At 40.7% G+C, this 23,341-nt stretch overlaps 2 protein-coding genes across 9 annotated transcripts in view; one reads left to right on the forward strand and one right to left on the reverse strand.

The window, feature by feature from the left end:
• Positions 1–23,341, forward strand: part of JAM3 (junctional adhesion molecule 3) — a 397,725-nt gene that overhangs the window by 238,318 nt on the left and 136,066 nt on the right. The window lies entirely within an intron of this gene.
• The window catches only part of BRSK1 (BR serine/threonine kinase 1), a 191,266-nt gene that overhangs the window by 81,183 nt on the left and 86,742 nt on the right, over positions 1–23,341 (reverse strand). For 7 of the 8 annotated variants that reach the window (XM_072156758.1, XM_072156760.1, XM_072156757.1 and 4 more), the window contains 2 exons: positions 11,682–11,776; positions 4,582–4,667 (listed from right to left, as the gene is read on the reverse strand). In XM_072156758.1, the coding sequence (XP_072012859.1) occupies positions 4,582–4,667; positions 11,682–11,776 (181 nt within the window). Of the gene's footprint in view, positions 1–4,577; positions 4,668–11,681; positions 11,777–23,341 lie in introns of those variants that run through there. The other variant, XM_072156761.1, reaches the window with a different exon arrangement.

Below are 23,341 nucleotides of genomic sequence, written 5' to 3' on the forward strand. Positions count from 1 at the left end.
TGGTGGATGGTAAACTTAATTTTAGTGACCAGAGCCAGGCAGCTGCTGCCAAAGCAAATAAAATTATGGGATGTATCAAGAGAGGAATAGATTCTCATGATAAAGACATAGTTTTGCCCTTATACAAATCGCTGGTCAGACCACACATGGAATATTGTGTACAGTTTTGGGCACCAGTGTATAAAAAGGACATAGTAGAGCTGAAACGGGTGCAGAGGAGAGCAACCAGGATTATTAGGGGAATTGGGGGATTAGAATACAATGACAGATCACAAAATTTGGGATTATTCAGTTTAGAAAAAAGACGACTGAGGGGAGACCTCATTACAATGTACAAATACCTGAACGGACAGTACAAGGATCTCTACAAAGATCTTTTTATACCTAGGCCTGTGACCAGGACAAGGGGGCATCCTCTACGCCTAGAGGAGAGGCGATTCTACCATCAACATAGACAAAGGTTCTTTACTGTAAGAGCAGTGAGACTATGGAACTCTCTGCCGCAGGAGGTTGTTATGGCGGACTCTATGTACATGTTCAAGAGAGGCCTGGATGCCTTCTGGAGAGCAAAAATATCACGGGTTATGGGGATAAAACATTTATTTAATTGTTAAAGGTTGGACTTGATGGACTTGCGTCTTTTTCCAGCCTTATATACTATGATACTATGAATATCTCATAATAACCCCCGGTATAAATTTAAAGCAAATATTTTTACATTTACTTGGTCCCTGGGAAACCATATGGGACAAACCCCAGCTGTGCACACTCCACAGACTGTTAGCAGGTACAGGGTTTGCTTAGTATCTAGATTTTTGAATAACCATGAAGAAGCATGAGAATGTTAATGCATGCAAAAAGTAACTGTAATCATAGTCTAGTGCTGGCTTTATATTAGGTGGCTGCTGGCTAAATACAGTGGGGCATGTGCTGGCTATATGCTGGGTGGATGCTGTGACCAATGCATTTCCCACCCTAGGCTTATACTCGAATCAATATGTTTTCCTAGATTTTTGTGTTAAAATTAGGTACCTCGGATTATGCTCAGGTTGGCTTATACTCGAGTATATACGGTATTATTTTTACCTATTGGGGGTCATTCACTAAGGGCTCGATTCGCGTTTTCCTGACGTGTTACCCGAATATTTCTGATTTGCGCTGATTTCCCCTGTATTGCCCCGGGATTTTGGCGCACGCGATCGGATTGTGGCGCATCGGCGCCGGCATGCACGCAACGGAAATCGGGGGGCGTGGCCGTGCGAAAACCCGACGGATTCGGAAAAACCGGCCCGGTGAACTCCAGCGCGTTCAGATGCTTTTCAGCCCAGCAGCGCCACCTGGTGGACGGTGGAGAAACTACCTTGATGAATCCCGGCCGGACCCGAATCCAGTGCAGAGAACGCGCCGCTGGATCGAGAACGGACCGGGTAAGTAAATCTGCCCCATTGTGTCCCACAAAAATGCAACAAAAAGTGATCAAAAACCTGTATTAATGAAATGGTACTGTTGTAAAGCACAACAAGTCCTGCAGAAAACAAGTTCTCATCCAGCTATATAGACCAAAAATTAAAAGAGTTATACTATTTGGTAAATGGTGATGCAAAAATTATAGATTTCTTCCCCACATGAGGTTTAATTGTACAAAATTAGTAAGCAAAAATATAGAAATTTGGTATCGCAGTAAACGTATTGACCTGTTGAATACACTTAACATATTACATGTATATGGTGAACACCAAAATAAAGGTCAAAAATCAGCGTTTATTTTTTTTCTACAACCACCCCCACAAAAAAGTTAATACATTTTCAGAAATAGTACCCCTGAAAAATGCATCTCATCCCGCAAATAATAAGCCCTTGCATAACAACATTAACGGAAAAACACATATATTTATAGCTCAAAACGTCGTTTATACGTCCCCCATAGGCAGGCAATCGGCGCATGATTTTTTAATCTGATTTTGACGTGCTAGAATCCCAATCTCATTAAACATGTTGCAGCAGTTAAGTTACAAGAGATGCCTGCTATATACATAACCAGGACCCCCACCTCTGCAGGGGACCTCAGCCAGTTTAACTAACAATACTGGATGTGGAAAGAACGGCTGCTCGAGTATATATAACAGCCCTACCATACATCACAACCATCCTGGCAGATTTTGGGATTTCTTCCGCTGTCCTGGGTAGCTTGGGGTATGTCCAGGATTTCTCCAGAGGCAGACATAGTTGATAGCGGTGGCGTTATTAGGAGCCAACAGCTCTCTGAAATACCATGGAGCCTTTGCCATGACTGTGTATATACAATAACTGGCTGACGTCTGAGTCACCCAAATCTGCCCAGCTATTATTCTGTTATTCGGGGGGACCAATGTGGACTTTGCAGATGGCATATTCAAATAAAGACAGACCTTATTCAACAGTTTGTAGTAATGATCATAATTAATGGTTAGAGAATTGCAAACAATTCTTTATTGATTAGGATAGACATGGACATTATTTGTAATGGCTCCATAGGCAGAGCAATCTGTAGATACATATAGTGATGATTTGAAGACCGTGCTCTGCTTTTAGGTTTACAACATAGAACAAAATAATTTCTGTGTCCTTAAATGACCATGCCCAGAGCTGTCACATGTTGCAATATGTCAACTGAAAGAAACCCTGCCAAAATGCAGAAGGCAGTATGTGAGTAGATACAAATGCCTATGACAGAATATATTTTTACTGAATACAAATTTGAATATGAAGGAAACAATATACTCTACCACTGTGCAGTTCTATCTGTTTGTGTAGACTCAATGCTATCTATCTATCTCTATTTATCTGAAATTACCAACAAAATTCCACAATACACAAAGGATGGGGTAAATTTATTAATGGAATTTGTAGCAGTATAAGGCTACATTCACATGACCATTGGGGGACGTATATACGGCGACGTATAGACATGGTGTATACGTCCCCCATAGGCAGGCAATGGGCACATGGTGCCGTACGGAGCGTACCGTTTCATGCCCAGGGAAAAGATAGGACATGTCCTTTCTTTCCCCGTAATTTCGCACCAGGGGCACACGGTCTTCTGAATGTAGACTAAGCCTACTTTTAAACCTTCTTTTAGTTGGTCTAAACTTTGCACCACAATGTGGCACCCTTTTCTAATTTTTTTGCTTCACTGAATGGTTTCAATAAGGCCATCCCCCATTACCCCAGACCATCACCTATTTCTTGAGGTCACGCTCCCATTGTTGTAGGACTCTAAATGCCCCCAAAAAATTCTAAACGCCTTGATAAATGTGGCAAAAGGCATTTTAGACTGTTTTTTGGCGCAAATCCGCCAAAATTGGGGAGCCAGTGCGTTAATCAATTCCCCCCCCCCCCTCCCCGATGTGTCTGCAGAAGAAAGTATTAGGCCTTGTCTAGTACAAAACAAGAGCGCTTGCATTGCCAACCAGAACAAATCAATTGAACATTAGTATTGAACATCTTCTAAGATCAAGAAATGGTCAACTTTGAGTTTGTTACATCCATTTTCCACTGACTAACTTTTTAACTTTTTTTTCATGTATTTCTGCTGTCAGTGAAAAATTAATGCATACACATTTTTTTCCTGGATCAACATATTGGCCCTTTATACCAACACAGCTCATAGGGTGTCAGAACTCTTTAAGTAGATTCTGGTTGTAAGCTTTTGAGCATGTGAACAACACGCTCAGCTGCCTTGCAGTATCTCTAGAAAGCTGGGTGGTTCAGTGCTTGTTTCAGCTCTGGGATGAATAATGCAGTGCCTAGCATTCAGCTGCTTGGGCGGCATCCAGGAATCAGTATAAAATTTGCTCAACTTTCTCCTGTGACAAGCAATACCTCTGCCTACCTTATCTAGAACCCTGAACCCCAAACTGAATTAGAACCAAGGAACCTTGAATCCAGCCTGTTCAAGAACCCTGAACCCCAATCTGATTTGGAAACTTGAACCTGTATCTGTGCCTGTTCCCTATAACCCATTTGGTACCATATACCCTGGTCCTGATCCTGTATCATGATCCTGTGCCTGTGCCTGAGTTTCCAGATTTATCTGATATGCCAATGGGCTCCTGGAAAAACAGATGCAACTAATACTGATTGTCATCCAGCATTCCTGGGAACAGATGGAAATCAAAAACATACTATTCTTTCTAGGTTTATTTTCACGTCAATGACCTTTAGACATAAAAACTGAACAATGAATCATTAGGATTGGATACTTGTGCCCCCTTGCCCATATTCTACAGCAGGTTATCAACATAATAAGAGATGTGGAGCCAGCAGCAATTCTGGCAAGCGAGTTTGCACAAAAAAACTCCTTTGAATATTTCATGTAAGCTGTACAAAAGGAGAACAAGCAGTTATCATATGTCTTTGTAAACCAGCAAAGCATTAAAAGCAAGATGCATGTAATTTACATAACATCCAGATTACTAAGCAATGCTTAGAAGGAAAGGCTGCCTAAAGCAGAGACAATGCATGCGCTTCTCATGCCAAGGAATACAGATGCCCATAGCTCCGCAGGCTGGTGGAAGCAAGGGAATGTCTGTAAATACCTACAAATATTTCTTATTCTCATAGACATCATGCAGCTTGAGAACGTGGGGATGTTCAATCAGCTTCAGGATTGCAATCTCTCTTTCCACCTGCAAGAATGAAATAAAAGCACAGAAGTTACCATCAGAGGATTTTACAAAATGAAAAAAACAGATGTAGTAATGAAGAATTTGTCATTGTGTTCTTTGAGCACTATTTATGGACTCCTTGTGCACATCGAACAACTCTACTTCATAGATAAATGTTGCTAATGAAGCCTTCTTATACAATATAAGATATACTGCATATTGCTTAAGCTACGGGATACACATAAGGGTGAAATTACCACCATTCCGAATGGAAAATCCACAAGGTTCATTTCACATAGGGTTTACTGCCTGAACCTCAGTCATTGTTTTGAATGAATTTGACTTTTCAAATCAGCGGCACTGAAGTAATATGCTCAGTTAAGCTGATTTGGGTGTGGAGTGTGGGAGAGGCTCGTAACGGCACTGGGACAATTATGTAATAGTGCAAGAAGCGGTTAATGTCAATTAAAGGTTCAACATTAAAATCCAAAGGCAAGTCCTACTTGCAACATATCTATAATTTTTTTAAAGAATCATTGCGTCAAGAAGCACAATGCATCCTTAAAGGAAATCTACTCACTGTAATCAACTATTTTAGTAGTTCCAGAGGTAGATTTCCAAGGTGTTCCTCAACCCTGTACATGTTTTATTATTTAAGAAATACTGCTTTTTGGTTTCTAAACTAGTAGCCCTGCAGGTCACCTTTGGCCTGCGCAGGTGCAGTGACTCTCAGCGCATCACCAGCCAGAAGGGATCTCAGCTTATTTGCAAAAGCTCCTCATCCACTGCCAGATTCACTGAGCCAACGAGGTGCACAGAACTAGGGTGAGACGCAGAGGCTTTTCCCTGCTCTGCCACAGAGTGAACAGGATGTTGGCATCCTGACAGAGGCAACGCAGTGACGTCAGTATCCTGACCTCCCCAGAGAAATGGAAGTCGGCGTGCATCAGTGGAACGGGGGAAGGTGCATAGAATTGTATTATTATGTGGGGCTGTATATGCATTATTGGGCAGCGGGTAGGTGTGTATATATGGCTTGGGGTGAGTATACATACACTCACCGGTCATTTTATTAGGTACACCTGTCCAACTGCTCTTTAACACTTAATTTCTAATCAGCCAATCACATGGCGGCAACTCATTTAGGCATGTATACATGGTCAAGACAATCTCCTGCAGTTCAAACCGAGCATCAGTATGGGGAAGAAAGGTGATTTGAGTGCCTTTGAACGTGGCATGGTTGTTGGTGCCAGAAGGGCTGGTCTGAGTATTTCAGAAACTGCTGATCTACTGGGATTTTCACACACAACCATCTCTAGGGTTTACAGAGAATGGTCCGAAAAAGAAAAAACATCCAGTGAGCGGCAGTTCTGTGGGCGGAAATGCCTTGTTGATGCCAGAGGTCAGAGGAGAATGGGCAGACTGGTTCGAGCTGATAGAAAGGCAACAGTGACTCAAATCGCCACCTGTTACAACCAAGGTAGGCAGAAGAGCATCTCTGAATGCACAGTACGTCAAACTTTGAGGCAGATGGGCTACAGCAGCAGAAGACCACACCGGGTGCCACTCCTTTCAGCTAAGAACAGGAAACTGAGGCTACAATTTGCACAAGCTCATCAAAATTGGACAGTAGAAGATTGGAAAAACGTTGCCTGGTCTGATGGGTCTCGATTTCTGCTGCAACATTTGGATGGTAGGGAAAGAATTTGGCGTCAACAACATGAAAGCATGGATCCATCCTGCCTTGTATCAACGGTTCAGGCTGGTGGTGTCATGGTGTGGGGAATATTTTCTTGGCACTCTTTGGGCCCCTTGGTACCAATTGAGCATCGTTGCAATGCCACAGCCTACCTGAGTATTGTTGCTGACCATGTCCATCCCTTTATGACCACAATGTACCCAACATCTGATGGTTACTTTCAGCAGGATAATGCGCCATGTCATAAAGCTGGAATCATCTCAGACTGGTTTCTTGAACATGACAATGAGTTCACTGTACTCAAATGGCCTCCACAGTCACCAGATCTCAATCCAATAGAGAATCTTTGGGATGTGGTGGAACGGGAGATTCGCATCATGGATGTGCAGCTGACAAATCTGCGGCAACTGTGTGATGCCATCATGTCAATATGGACCAAAATGTCTGAGGAATGCTTCCAGCACCTTGTTGAATCAATGCCACGAAGAATTGAGGCAGTTCTGAAGGCAAAAGGGGGTCCAACCCGTTACTAGCATGGTGTACCTAGTAAAGTGGCCGGTGAGTGTATATATATATATGTATTACTGGTCAGGGGGTAAGTGTGTGTATGTATGTGTTACTGGGCAAGAGGTGGGTGTATATACATATATATATGTATATATATATATATTACTGTGGGGGAGGCTGTCTATATATTACTGGGGGGTGGAGGAGGCGGTATATATAGAGGTATTGCTGGGGAGTGTGGGGTGTTTATATATGTATTACGGGGGGTTGTGGGCTGTATATAGATGTATTACTGGAGGGAGGTGGCTGTGTATATATATATATATATATATATGTCTTACTGGGGGAGACGGATGTATCTAAATGTTTTACTGGGGGGGGCGGCAGTATGTAGATGTATTACTGAGGGGGGAGGCGGATGTATATAGATGCATTTGAATAAATACTTCTGTTTCACATAAAGGAGACTGTGAAAGGTAGACTCCATCCATTATAACTTGCTAATATTAATATCAAAATGTGGGTGGATGACACGGTCCTGTATCTAGTACACAAGACCTACTCACATTTTGAACAAAAAGGCACCATCGTAAGAATAGCATACTTTGATTTCTCCAGCGCGTTTAATACCATTGATCTCGTCCTTATGAGAAATAAAATGACCAGCCTTAACATATACAGTTTTGTTGCCATTCCCCTTCACCCCATTAAGAGGGTTTAGAACATAGGTGGCACAACACTGGGCATGTTTGGATAGGTTTGGCATAATAGATGAATCCAAAAATTTGCACGCAATAACAAGCAACAAATTGCATCCGCTTTACCAAATCATAGTAAATCAACTAAGTACAATTAGTGATGGTTACTGCCAATTAAACTGGTGTACCACAAGGTTCCAAAATATTGATCGATTGAAATATTTAATAATAACTTCAATACTTCAATACCCGCAAAACTAAGACTAACACCTTCCGCCGTGAACCACACCACTGTCCATCCCTTGCCACCAATATCCGTCATGTTAATATGTTCTCCTAGTGTATCTTATGCTTTTCACCATTAGGCTGTATTATTTGTTCATCGTGCTGTATGAGATTATCTGTAAACCTGGCTCAAACAGTGGGGGCCATTTATCTTTATTTTTCTTCTTTTTTTGTCTTTTTTGAGAATTTTTGGCTTGTTGTAATTTTTGCGACATTTTGAAATGTACACTGAAATCTGCCGGACATTTATCATCAGTATGACACATTTATCTTCTATTCCAGATGTTCTAAATGTCGCAAATGGCATTTATTTTTTAAAATTGTCTAAAATTTGCAACATTTTTTGCTGCAAAAAACTCCAGACAAAACCATACTTAAGGAAAACTTAAAATATGAAAAAAGTGACTTTTTTGAGACATTTGTAACAAATTTCGCAGAAAGAGATCTGAAAAAATACCTATTTAATACAAGGAAAAAGTGCGGCGGTATATCGAAGTATTACTGGGGGGGCAACGGCTGTATATCGATGTATTACTAGGGGGTGAGGTGGCTGTGTATAGATGAATTACTGGGAGGTGAGGTGGCTGTTTGTAGATGTATTACTGGGGGTGAGTCAGCTGTATATAGATGTATTACTTGGCGGAGGCAGCTTTGTATAGATGTATTACCAGACCGAGGGGCTGTGAATAGATGTATTACTGGGTGGGTGGCATCTGCATACAGATGTATTACTGAGGGGAGGCAGCTGTATACAGATGTACTAGTGGGGGAGGCAGCTTTATATAGCTGTATTACTGAGGGGAGGCTGTATATAGGTGTTTTACTGAAGGGGGAGGAGGCTGTATATAGATGTATTACTGGGGGTAGGGGTCTGTATATAAATGTATTACTGGGGGGAGGGGGCTGTATATAGATGTGTTACTGGGGGAAAGGCGGATGTATATAGATGTATTACTGAGGGGGATGCGGCTGTAAATTGATGCATTACAGGGGTAGTTAGGGTTATATAGATGTATTACTGGGGGATAGTGAATAGAGAGCAGAAGGACGTGTATGTATGCTTCTTTTAGCTGAGACCTCGACCAGATTTTGTGTCAAGGGACCCTACCAACCTTAATTCAGCCCTAAGTAACCTAATGCAATATGCAGAGCTTCCCTCTGGCTGGTGAAGCGCCGAGAGCCAATGCACCTGTGTGGACCAAAGGTTACATGGTCGTGCTGGGTGGCTGATCTTCAGGTATACTCAGGACATGGAGAAGCCTTAGTCCCTGCAGCTCCCATAGTCTACTACAACTGCAGAGTAGACTCTGTAGGTAATGTGCATAAACATTTAATAAAGTTTAGAAACCAAAAGGCAGGATTCCTGAAAATAATAAAACATTTTCAGGGATGAGGAACATCTCGGAAATCTACCTCTGGAACTACTAACCTACTTTTAAAGCAGTTGTACAACAGAAAGCCCTAGCCTACATGTTACAAATTACATCCAATGGAAAAAGAAAACAAATGTTTCTGTAAAGAAAATCTTATTGAAAACATTTGAAATTCAAGACCTTTTCACATTCATTTAGTTCACTAAAACAGGTTTGTGATGAGTGCTTTGGTAGATTTGGTGTGGACAGTCTCCTTTATCTATGGTAAGTAGTAACTCGCTAGCCTAATTAAATGTTACTTTTGCCCTTTAACAGTTTTGCTTGAATATCAATCAAGTAAAGCACTGGCCCTTACAAATGTTCCCACTACAGTAGTGAAGGCTACAAAGACGCTGTACACATACGACATACATGGAGTGAAAGTCTGGCATTTATAAAGTGACTTCCCCTGGGGTTAAAATGATCCAAGCCAACTTTGATAGTGCTAGATGAATAGTGCTTATTTTGAAGAATTAGTCTACATTGCCATGGAACTAATACCCCTTGGCCTATATGTTCACAGCGTTTGTACAAAAAAGTGAAATCATATAATTGAGAGAATATACTCATGTCCCAAGATGTTTAAGATGTCTAGCAATGTCGGGGAAGGGGGGTAAAAATACCTTATATACTCGAGTATAAGCCTAGTTTTTCAGCACAAAAAATGTGCTGAAAAACCCAAACTCGGCTTATACTCGAGTCAAACAAATAAATATATCTAAACTCACCTTTCTGGCGACCCCTGTATATCTTCTGGGCGATCTGTCCGGCAGCGGCGGCAGGCTATATACACTGGGGCAGAGTCTGGCAGGCTATATACACTGGGGCAGGGTCTGGCAGGCTATATACACTGGGGCAGGGTCTGGCAGGCTATATACACTGGGGCAGGGTCTGGCAGGCTATATACACTGGGGCAGGGTCTGGCAGGCTATATACACTGGGGCAGGGTCTGGCAGGCTATATACACTGGGGCAGGGTCTGGCAGGCTATATACACTGGGGCAGAGTCTGGCAGGCTATATACACTGGGGCAGGGTCTGGCAGGCTATATACACTGGGGCAGGGTCTGGCAGGCTATATACACTGGGGCAGGGTCTGGCTGGCTATATACACTGGGGCAGGGGCTGGCTGGCTATATACTGGGGAGGCTGTGACCAATGCATTTCCCACCCTCAGCTTATACTCGAGTCAATAGGTTTTCCCAGTATTTTGTGGTAAAATTAGGGGCCTCAGCTTATACTCGGGTCGGCTTATACTCGAGTATATACAGTAATTAAAGCAATTATATGAGCTTAAAAAATATATAATCTCCTTTTCAAAAAACAATAATCCAAAACATTGAATGCTGCAATGAAAAAGCACAAATGTCTGAACTGACAGTTTTTCATCATTTCTGCAGCCATAAAATTTGTATAAAAGTGATCATTAGGTCGGACATATCGCAAAATGAAATCAAAGAAAAGTACAAATAGTGCAGCAAAAGATATCCCTTATATAGCCTAGTACACAGAAGTATCAAAAAGATATATGTAACAGAATCGGGCAATGGGAATCCATTTTTTGCCAAAAGATAACATTAAAACATAATAAAAAGTGTGATTATTTCATTACACTCCTTGCTTCATTAAAGAGGATTAGCAGAGGAAGATATAAACGTGACATGGTAACGCAGGACAAGTAAGTAGTTTCATTTTTTTGTATGGAGACTGTATGGAGAAGCTCTAGATCTGTTATACTGCACTGTTATATTTGTTCAGCGCTTCTGTTAGGAGACAGGGAGTCCTGCATCACATTTCTGTATGATGTAAGGACTCCCGTCCATACAAGTCTGTTTCATGTGCAGCTAGCCCAAATCTGATCACGGGCCTACAGTGCGGCTCTTCCTTAGGAAACTAAAAGTACCTCACCCATAGAGACCTTTCTTGAATACTATGGGGGTCATTTATCTTTAGTCTGGGCATTTGTCTGTGTATTCTTTTTGTTATTTGGGGGTTTTGAGGTTGATTATTTTTGAAAAAAGTCATACAAAAGTTGTGGTCTTAACCCTTTTTTGGTTTTGCATTTTCATTTTTCACTCCCCACCTTCAAAAATCCATAGCTTTTTTACTTTTCTATGTAAGGAGTTATATGAGGGCTTGTTTTCTACGTAAAAAATTGCACTTCATAGTGTAGTGAAATTGGTGAAAAAAGACTTTACGGCTTTCACTGATTGTCCCAAATGGGTCAGAGCAATCATGGGGATAACAAATTTGTATAGGTTTTATAATGTTTTCATACATTTACAACAATTAATACCTCCTGTACAAAAAGAAATTCTTCATTTTACCATCTTCTGACGCTAATAACTTTTACATACTTTAGAGAAGCTGAACTCAAATATATTCTTCTCCAACATCTGATTGGTCATATTTGAAGTGTATATATCGTGCACTTACCTTCATTAAGACAGACTCTGAAAGCTTTTCCCGGTTTACAATCTTTATTGCCACTTTCTGTCCTGTTATACAGTGAACACCTAGTTTTACCAACCCTGTGGAGACAAAAGACGGACAAGGTTAGCTTAGAAGAAAATCACAATCCTGATTATTTAAAACATTTATAACTAAGAAATTCCAGCAAATACAAGATATACAAAACTCTTTTCCACCTATAAAAAGGTCTTGTTCAGAGAGTCCAGTAGGATTGTAATCTACTGTCTACATCCAGACAAACTTTACTGCTACTGTAATAAACTGTAGGCTTGTCACCCAAAAATCTAGACAGAGAAAACTCCAGCCAGTTTCGGAAGAGTATTTGGAATTCATTGTCTGGGCTGCTGTGAAACCATATCACCCTCTAAGGCTCCGTCAGGGGAAGTTTTACCCTCATGATTTATCTGGCAGGTGGCAGCGTTGACATAGAGAATTGGGATTTTGCTGGCAATTGTTCAATCCTGATCGGTCCAAGGCATTACTAACTGTGCAGACGCATGGCCAGGGCGGATTAGGACTGCTATGGGCCCTGTTTGAATATTTAAGCACCTACAATTCCAGAATTCACTTCCTACATATTGTACAAAACTCAAGCTTATTGTGGAATGGAGGATGCGTCCCTTCTGCCTGCTTTCAATCTGCGGTTTCAGGATCTTTGATGAGCTTTAAAGGTCCTGAAATGGCTTTTTGTACGTGTGTATCGAGAGCAGGAACAGATTTTGTCTGTGAAGGTCCTTCTCAGAATAAAATTTCGAGGGTGGTCTGGGTGGTCATGGGCCCTAGAAGGCTTGGACCGTGGGCCAGCACGCTGGCCCAATCCACTGCCAAACGCATCTTTCCTCATGCCATCCATGCCCACTCGTAAGGGGGAGAATGTGCGCAGTAACTGGCAGTTTTCTATGCATTGCGATTACCATAAAACTGTTGCATAAAAGCCCTGATAATGGTCTCCCTACATGCTAAAAGGTCAACGTATAAAAGGGTCTGTGCAATCACAAATCAAAAGTGGACAGTTTGGGACTTTTCTGGGTCACCGCTGAAAAGCACAATATTACATAAAATAATAATGTTTTGGTAAGTTTGTCAATGGGCAGGAACTGGGCTCAGTTTTTCCTTAATAAGGGCTGCAGAATACAGATCACAATACAGTATTGCATTAGTACTTTCAATACTGTGCCAATTTAAAATTATAGAAAAATTAACGTAAAAACCAATACAGTAATAACATACTGGTGCATATTGGTGCCATATAAGTAATGGGAAATACATGCATTCTAGCAGAATTTACACAGCAATGTTTTTATTTTACGGTAGCAGGACCCTAATGGGCCCCCTTGCAGATGCGCATATGGTATTCACCCATGATTCTGCTTCTTGTGTACCCAGTCTTAATTGCATTAATTAATACCTATTTCTAGATAAAATTTCTAGCAGTTTTGGCTCCGGTTTATTCACAGAATACGCAGATTTAATTACGAAGAAACCTTGATCCCCATTATGTGAAAATACCTGCTCTCTTTGTAGAGAGAAATAAACATGTGAATACAATTCAATCAGAAGACAAATGAGGAATATATAATTAGGTCATTTGCAAACATGTCCAGCTTCAGAATACAAAAAGATGCATTTATATTCCAGGGCACCTGCAAACTTCAAAATTCAAAACCTGCAAGATCTAAAATAAAACATGCCAAGTGCATTATAATTATTAATATCACTCATTTATGTGATTATGAAATAAGCCGCAGCTTCAGGAAGAAAATACAGATTATGCACAAAGTCAGGGAATGTGGCAATTTAGCTGCAGATATAAACCTATTGGGGGCTATTTATTATATGCCGCCACTTGTGCGTCGGTGTATGATAGTGCCTGGCGTAGAAATAAATGCAGCTAGCGTATTGTCACCTATGAAAATTCACTGGCTCCAGTGAGTGCACAGGCGCGGGGATAGGAATGCCCTGAGCCGGCTCACTCCCCGTTCATGCCCCCTGGCATAGAGGGGGAAAAAATCGTAAGTACTAGCAACAAGCTAGCATATGCGATTATTTCAGGGTTTCTATACCACCAGAGTGGCGCAGAAGTCATGATAAATACCCCCCATTGTGTATTTCTGGTGAACACTGAAATGAAGTTTCAATACTTTATTTTACATACAACTTTTTAATATGGAGGATACAATATAATATCCAAGTTTCAAAAGTATATATGGAAGCTCTTGGACTCCAATGCCAAATCTGTAACAGGGCCAGTGTCGACCATATAACATTTATAATATCTTTTATTTCTTACTGCAGTTTTTGGGCCAAACAGTCCTACACTGTTATAACAAAAAGTGTTAGTATTTCCCACAGCAACCAATCAATTACCATCAAGGCAGCCTTTGGAGGCAAAAGCAGTTTGACCCTTTAAGAACCAAGCCATTTTCATATTTGCTTTTCCATTTTTTACTCCATGTCTTTAAAAATCCCAAACTTTTTATTGTTCTATGTACAGAGTATTTTATGTTCCATGCTGAACTGGGAAGCACTGTTTTTACAGCTTTTACTGTTCTCTCCACATGACACTTCCCCTTAATTCTTTGGATCGGTACAACTGCAGAGATACCAAATTTATACAGGTTTTATTAACTTATAACTGATTTTTTGGCGGGCTGGACTGACGTTTTCATTTCTACCATTTTGGGGACTGTTTGACCTTTTAATCCCTTTTTGGCCTCAATAGCAATCAGGTGTATGTGCGTCTTTAAGACGCACATACTGCTGATTACTGGACACAGGCAGACATGCCTATGCTGTCGTTACTTAGGTGGCGATACCTCCTGGGACACAGAGGGGCGCTGGATTAGAAGAGTGTATCCATGTGTATGGTATATTCATTGCTGGAATATATTTATGCGTTTGCATTTATTACAGGTATATATTTATGGTATATTTATTGGTGGGTTGTTTCTTTCTATTGGTGTTACATTCATAGGCAGTTGTAGATTATCCCATAGCAGGTGGCCTCTCAGATTTCATTCTTATGATTTTTTTTAATAAGGGTGGGCATCTCATTTTTGGTTCTGATTCTGCTGTATATTTTCTCCAATTTTACAGGGGGCACAATTTTGCTTGTCTGTCTAGGACACCAAAACGTCTTGTCCTGGCCCTGATTTTGACATTTAGGTGCTTCATAGATGTTGAATTTTGAGACATGGTGATACCTATACCTATTTATTAATACAGTGCAATTATACAGTGCTACCAGCACACACGTAGACTCCCTGCTTTCACCCCAACATATTGTTGCTGATTACATTGCAGGTTGTGATAATCCGGCCAAAGATGGCCGTTAAAAGGTTAACACCCGCAATCAGTGTCAGAACCAATAGCAGGTGTTAGTGACGCATGTTTTCTGCATTACCTGGTGAGTATGAAGAGGGCTCAGATCGTGAGCCTTCTTCATAGATCTGCAAACTCACCAGGTCGTATATGTACCACTTGCTGGTTAAACAGTCCATAAAAAATTATTGTCTGCAAGACATCCTGTATGTTTATATATGTCATATATAGTATTTTCATTGTATTTTTTTATGCAGTGGCAAGTCAACATATTAGTTGTCATGAGCCACTGTAGGAAACTGGTAGAAAAGTCAAAGAATTTCCTGTATGTATTTAAAAACCGTTCAAATTGGATCTGTCCCCTCTCCGGATATGTCTGTTTAAGTAAATAATTGTATTTCCCGGGAAAAGGCAACTGTGCTCTGCCTTTCCTCTGTTATTCTTCTATAAGTTTAAAAATAAATCAACATCTGGATGTTACTATGTTGTTGTCCCTGTACACTGTGATATTGTCCAATCACTGCTGATGTGGTCACACTCCCCTACTGGTAAAACCCAATTGTCAATTTATTGATTACAAAGGAACTTCACAATGCAGAGTTATTAGAAAAGATGCTCCAGAATCTCTATTTCATAGGGTATAAGAAGATTTACTAAGGAAATCTACCATTTGTTTTCATGCATTGTGGACCAAACATACCTTGAGAATGCTGTAGCTACAATGATGCAGAAACATATTGGGGCACATTTACTTGACTGATCCAGCAAGTTCCCTTAAAGGGCATTGTCCGACGATAATGTATTCTGCCGGGATTCACTAAGATCGTGCGCCGAATACAGGGCCGGCTCCAGGTTTCAGTGGGCCCCTGGGCGATAGAGCCTTAGTGCACATCCAATATATACACACAGCACATACGCACAGATATACACATGCATCCAGTATATACAACACATACGCACAGATATACACATGCATTCAGTATATACAACACATACGCACAGATATACACATGCATCCAGTATATACAACACATACGCACAGATATACACATGCATCCAGTATATGCAACACATACGCACAGATATACACATGCATCCAGTATATACAACACATACGCACAGATATACACATGCATCCAGTATATACAACACATACGCACAGATATACACATGCATCCAGTATATACAACACATACGCACAGAAATACACATGCAACCAGTATATACAACACATACGCACAGATATACACATGCATCCAGTATATACAACACATATGCACAGATATACATATGCATCCAGTATATACAACACATACGCACAGATATACACATGCATCCAGTATATACAACACATACGCACAGATATACACTTGCATCCAGTATATACAACACATACGCACAGAGCACAGACATACAGCATATATACACACACATCCAGTATATACAACACATACGCACAGACATACAGCATGTATACACACCCATCCAGTATATGCAACACATACACACAGATATACAGCATGTATCACAACCATCCAGTATATACAACACATACACACAGATATACAGCATGTATACACACCCATCTAGTATGTACAACACATACGCACAGATATACAGCATATATACACACCTAAGCACAAATATATAGCATATATACACACCTAAGCACAACTATACAGCATATATACACACCTAAGCACAAATATACAGCATATATACACAAAAAAACACATATACAGCACATTTACACACAAACACATATACATGCATTTACATATGTTGCAATTATACTCACCCCAGTGGGAACATAGTGGCATGCTCAGGAAGGAGACTGCACAGGAGAAGGTGGACAGCACGCGGACGAGCCAGGCCGGACATGAGGCACACAGGCCGGCCAGGCACGAGTTGTGCAGGCCGGACGCGAGGTCGGCAGGCTGGACTTGGAGCGCAAAGGCCGGGCCTGACGCGAGGCGCGGGACGCGCCGCTTCACAGGAGAGGTGGGTAGCTTGGGGCAGGTCACATGTGAGGTGGGTAGGGCAGGGGGCCCGTCCCACTACCTCTCCGCCCACCTCCTATGCGGCCTACATTCAGGGACCGGCCCGCGAAAGTAATAGACTGTGGTGGGTGGGCCCCTTTGAAGCTCTGGGGCCCCGGCACTTGCCCGAGTCAGCCGGGTGCTGACGCCGGGCCTGGCCGAATATCCTCAAGGTATGTTTGGTTCACAATGCATAAAAACAAATGGTACATTTACTTTAAATCACTGCATACAGAAAGGTTTTGCATTTTCTACCATTCTATATTTCATTCCCTAATCACTTTAAAGGAAATCTAGTGCCAGCATGGTAATTTAGACCAAAATTACCCGCAACATTATTTAAGGGCCAAATAATACTGCCACATGATGAGCATCACTATTACAACAACATAAATGGCATCATGCTTAATATTACTGCCATACAGTAGTTGATTTTAATGCTAGTAATGAACATTGGCGCCATATAGTGATAAATATCACCGCCATACAGTGAAGATATGGTATCATGTAAAAGGACACCAATGCTACTGCTACACCAGTTTTAGAGTTCCCTTTCTTGCTCCCTCTTAGGATTAGTCCACTTTTTTTCCAATTTGTTTTTATGCCCCCTCTAATATTTATTGCTCTTTCCTTTTCTCTTCCATTCTTGTTGCGCTTTTAAACGCATGTGTTTTTGTGTGGTTACCGGGCCTTTGGCTGATTTGAATCCATTTTTCTTCATTTCTGGAAGTATAAGCATCTTTGAAAACGTTAACACAGCTGCTTACAATTCCATTAATGAAGAAAAATAGATTAAAACCAGAAAAACTCAAGGTCAACATGTAAAAATGCCAGCGTTTTCAGTGTGTTTAAAAAAAGCACCAAGAACGGATCAAAAACGCACTGTGTGACCGCATCCTACGGCTACACGCACATGATGCATTTGCATTTCATTTTGATCTACATTGAAAATGCACTGGGCGAAATACATCACCAAACAAACATGGGATTTTACAGCAACCACATCTGTTTCACTTCTTAACATTAATAATGTTTAACAAAACACGTTAGTTTCAAAACGGATCATGTGATCACAGCCTTATACTCCCACTCGGTTCCTTTTCAGCTATGAGAACTTGAAGAGGAAGACTGTTATTTATTGAATAAACTAAAAAGGTAGCAGAATTAAAACAGAAGTTCAGGCCATGGTTTGCCCCCATGCACTTTGATTTTGTTTCTAAACTTAAAGGGGTATTCTGGGAATATGAACGTCTGACACAAAAACCCATGATGATATAAATAAATGAGTACAACAATACTCAATGTCATTAGTCACAAAACGGAGGTTAAATAGTTTGATTTTACAAAATTTGATTTACAAAATTTATGGCCTCACTAAAGTAGGTGGAGTTATCACTAAGATGGCCGCCACCGGAAACTACAAGTTCCATGATCCTTTAGTTCTCAGTAACTCCTACTCCCTCTCATGCTCTGCTCCCAGACTTTCCTGCTCTGTTACCATAGTAATGATGTGTAACTGCCATCCCTGCACATCACCACAGCACTGGCCATACTGGATGCACTTCAACCAACCGACTACAGCCAAATGTAGTGGTGATCACATAACCTGCCCAGGCAGGTGCAGGACATGTGATGTGGACATGTGACCAGCGGCCATCTTCTGTTCTGTGTCTGATCCGCAATGGACCGTGCGGGGGAAATTAACAGACTGATTAAATGGCCAGTAGCATTTTAATTCTTCTGCTAATTCTAATTTTCTTCTAAGGGGAGCAAAAACAACAACTAATTACACACCAGTTTATATTTTGAGTACTCATTTGCATATGAATTATGCTTATTCCGGGAATACCCCTTTAATCAAAGCGGTACATCTGACTGAACCATTGCATCCGTGAACTCGCACCACATGTTCTCCATTGTTTACAAGCCAAACATGTGGTGATCTATCTCAATAACAAGAATTTAGGTTTAAGGCCCCTTTCACTTTTTCTGAACTTGCAGCAAGTGCTGCCTGGATAGAAGATGGCCTCTCCACACGCCAAATACTACATGAGGGCTAAGCCTCAGAGGGTGAGATCGCTATCATACGGCAATGCAGGAGGGTTGACCTACAGAACCTATTTTGTTTGTAACCTAGGGACTACAAACTAATTACACTATGACATTAATTAAAAACTAGACTAAAATGCAGATCCAGTACAAAATTAGGTATGGCTAGGAATTAAGAGGGTAGTGTAAATCAATTGTATTTGATTAATCGATCATCAGGAAGTTTGACCACCTATAGAAAAGCAGATACTTTCTAGTTTGGTAGTCTGGAGCATTCAGATTCTGGTATCTACCAACCATTTGTGGTCTCACGATAAAGACTCTTGCACAGAGCAGCGCCTCGGACCACACCCTCATAAATTCAACGGACTCCTTTGAGAGTGGCTCGGCGTTTCTAATGTACAGCGCAGCAGTGTTTGTTAGCGATAACTCTAACAGTGTAACACTGCTGTGTCTGTTGTAGCATTAGGAGCTGCTTACTTCAGTAAACAGCTCCTAGTGTCGTTTTTGAGGGTGATAGGTCCTCTTTAAACCCTAAAGGGGTTGTCCAGTTTTAGCAAACAAATGCTATTATTTGTATAATGAAAAATTATATAATTTTGCTATATACTTCAGGGTTTTCTAGATCTCTTAACCCCTTCCCGACTAGTACAGCGCGCGCCGGATCCCGGTGCATGGAGAGGGCTCGCGGGCCGAGCCCTCTCCATAGCCGGTAAGTCTTTGCTGCATATTGCAGCAAAGGCTTACCGGTAACACCCGCGATCAGTGCTAGCACCGATCGAGGGTGCTTTCACGGCGATCGCCGCCGGCAATGGGCGCATGGGCGCCGCCATCTTGCCTCGGATCGCCGCTCCCCGATGACGTCACGGGGAGCGGTGATCCGTTGCCATGACAGCTTCGGGTCTCACGAAGGCCCGAAGCAGTCTCGTTTTAACCCATTCATTACAATGTGCTATCAGCACATTGTAATGAATGAGGAGTAAAATCCCCATATACTGCCATATTGCAGTATGGCAGTATATGGTAGGATCGATCAGACAACCTAGGGTTAAAGTACCCTAGGGAGTCTGAAAAATAGTAAAAGTAAAAAAAAAAATTATAATAAAAAAACCTAAAAATTCAAATCACCCCCCTTTCCCTAGAACTGATATTAATATTAATAAACAGTAAAAATCATAAACACATTAGGTATCGCCGTGTCAGAAAATGTCCGATCTATCAAAATATAATTACGGTTTTTCACTGCGTTTAACCTCGTAACGGAAAATAGCGTCCAAAGTCAAAAAATAAAAAGTGATCAAAAGATCGCACAGTCCTAAAAATGATAGCAATGAAAACGCCATCAAAAGTCACAAAAAATGACACCACCCACAGCTCTGTACACCAAAGTATGAAAGAGTTATTGCCGCCAGAAGATGGCAAAATAAAAAAAAAAATTTTGTACAGGAGGTTTTAATTTTTTTAAATGTATGAAAACATTATAAAACCTATACAAATTTGGAATCCCCTTAATTGTACCGACCCAAAGAATAAATTAGACATGTCATTTGTGGCACACAGTGAAAGCTGTAAAATCCAAGCCCACAAGAAAGTGTCGCAAATGTGTTTTTTCACCATTTTCACTGCATTTGGAAATTTTTTCCCGCTTCCTAGTACGCGCCATGGAATATTGAATACCGTCACTACGAAGTGAAATTTGTTACGCAGAAAATAAGCCGTAACAGAGCTCTTTATGTGGAAAAATAAAAAAGTTATAGATTTTTGAAGGTGGGGAGTGAAAAAACTAAAAAAGGCCAAGTCATTAAGGGGTTAAATAAAGTAAAAAATTAAACGTTCTGATGAATTTCAGCAAGCAGGGATCTAGAAAACCATGAGGAAATGATACAGAAAGAATATAATAAAATTGTATAACTTTTTATGATAGAAATAAAAATGTTTATTTGCTTAACCCCTTAATGCCCAGGTCTGAAAAGGCTCTAATGACTGGGGACTTTTTAGCAAATGTTCATAAATATTGGTTTAAGGGTCTTAACTTCTTTTTTCAGTGTTTTAACCCCTTATCACTGACACTAGTTTTCAGCTTAATGACAAGACTCGATTTTTCAAATCTGCCCTGTCTCACGATAATTGGTTATAACTTTGGGAACGCTTTAACATATCCAGGTGATTTTGAGACTGTTTTCTAGTGACACATTTTACTTCGTATTAGTTATAAAATTTAAGTGATAAGTTTTGCGTTTCATTCTGAAAAAAAGTGAAAATTTGGCAAAAGTTGTAAAAAATTGTAAAAATTGTAAAAATTATTCATTTTCCAAGTTTGAAATGTTCTGGTTTCCAGACAGGAAGTAAAACTACCCAAAAAGCTTGAAAATTAACATTTACGGAATGTCTGCTTTATGTTGGGATGATATTTTATGCGTCCTCTCATTTTTCTAGGATGTTATGAGGCGCAGAACTTTAGGCGCCATTTTTCTCATTTTCATGAAAATTGTCAAAACTCACATTTTAAGGGACAACTCAGATTCCAAGTGACTTTGAGAGGCCTAAATAATAGTAAAACTCCATAAATTACCCCACTATAGAAACTTCACCCCTCAACGTATGTAAAACAACTTCTATTAAGTCTATTAACCCTTTAAGTGTTTCACATGGGTTAAAACAATATGGACCTGCGATTTAGAAACTTTTGAATTTTTTTGGAGAATACATTCATTTAGGCCAAAACTGACAGTTTCAGAATAAATTGAATGATGAAACGCACTTCAACGTTTGATTCCCAATTCCTCCCGAGTGTAGTGATACCCCATATGTGGTGGTGTCCTGCTGTATGGGCGCACGGCCGGGCATAGAATGAATGGAGGCGCCATTCACAGCAGATTTGTATTGTCACATTGTACGACCTATAAATTTTAATTTTTTTTGGTAATGCGAACATATGAGGCTTATTATGTACGGGATGAGATACAATGTATACATAATTAATTTTGGGAGTCTAAAGCTTATTCATGAGATTTCAAGGGGGACACAAACAAAATCATCAACTTTTATTTGTGATTTTTAGCATTCCCCCCCCCCCCCCTCGCTCCCCGTAATGTAAAAATAATATTTTATCTTTATTCTCTGGTTCACTACGACTGCGGTGTTACCTCATTTATATAGTTTTCTTATCTTTGCTAAATTTCCTTAGCAAAACCAATATTGGAAAAAATCGCATTGTTTTTACTATTGACAACTTTTTAGGGCCATAACTTCTGTATTTTTCTGTTGTCAGATCTGGTTGAGGGCTTATTTTTTGTGAAAAGAGTTGTTCTTTTCAGTTGTATCATATTAGGGAATGTAGCTTTTTTTGATTACCTTTTAGAACATTTTTAGTGATGGTGTTTGTTGAAAAATTGTATTTTACGGGAAGTTTTTTTTCGTTGTTCACCGAGCGGGTTCAATATAGATTTAGATTTATTGTACAGATTGATACGGATGCAGTGATACCAAATATGTACGTGTTTTTTTGTTTTATATACTTTATTTGCATTTTATGTGTAACTGGGGAGATTATGGGACTTTTATTTTATGTATTTATTTACTTAATGATATTAGAAAATGACTAAATCTTTTTTTTTACTTTTTTTACAATCCTTTGGTTTGAACAAGCTTTCATCCGATCGCTTGTTCAAGCCTTTACACTGCAATACACTTGTATTGCAGTGTATAGTGTAAGTAACTGAGCATGCTGAGCATGCTCAGTTACTTACAGCCGGGTCCTGCCAGGAGGCGGAACCCGGCATATAGAGGAGCCGACAGCCTCGGGCCACTCGTCGGAACCTGGGGCTGCAGCAGGAGGGATCGGATCCCCTGGAAAGCACACCGGGGGGGTCCGATCCACGGTGTGGACACTTACATGCCGCGGTCATGCTCGACTGCGGCGTGTAAGGGGTTAAGCTCCCGGGATCAGGGTTTTTCCGATCCCAGGTGTTAGTCCCGGGTCTGGGCTTTGATATCACTTTGATATCGGGTCTGGGCACTTGCAGGACCCGATGTCCCGAAATCTTCTTCTGACGCGGCGCAGTAGAAAGGCGTCGCGTCAGAAGAAGTACCCTTAATGACTGCCGTAAAAAGCCGATAGGGCGGTCATTAAGGGGTTAACAAATGTTAAAGAATTTTTTAAAAGATTTTTTAGGGGGAGCTAAAATTGCAAAGAGTGGGAAAAATGACTTTTTT

The sequence above is a fragment of the Engystomops pustulosus genome, chromosome 6, assembly GCF_040894005.1.
Source record: "Engystomops pustulosus chromosome 6, aEngPut4.maternal, whole genome shotgun sequence".
NCBI lineage: Eukaryota > Metazoa > Chordata > Amphibia > Anura > Leptodactylidae > Engystomops > Engystomops pustulosus.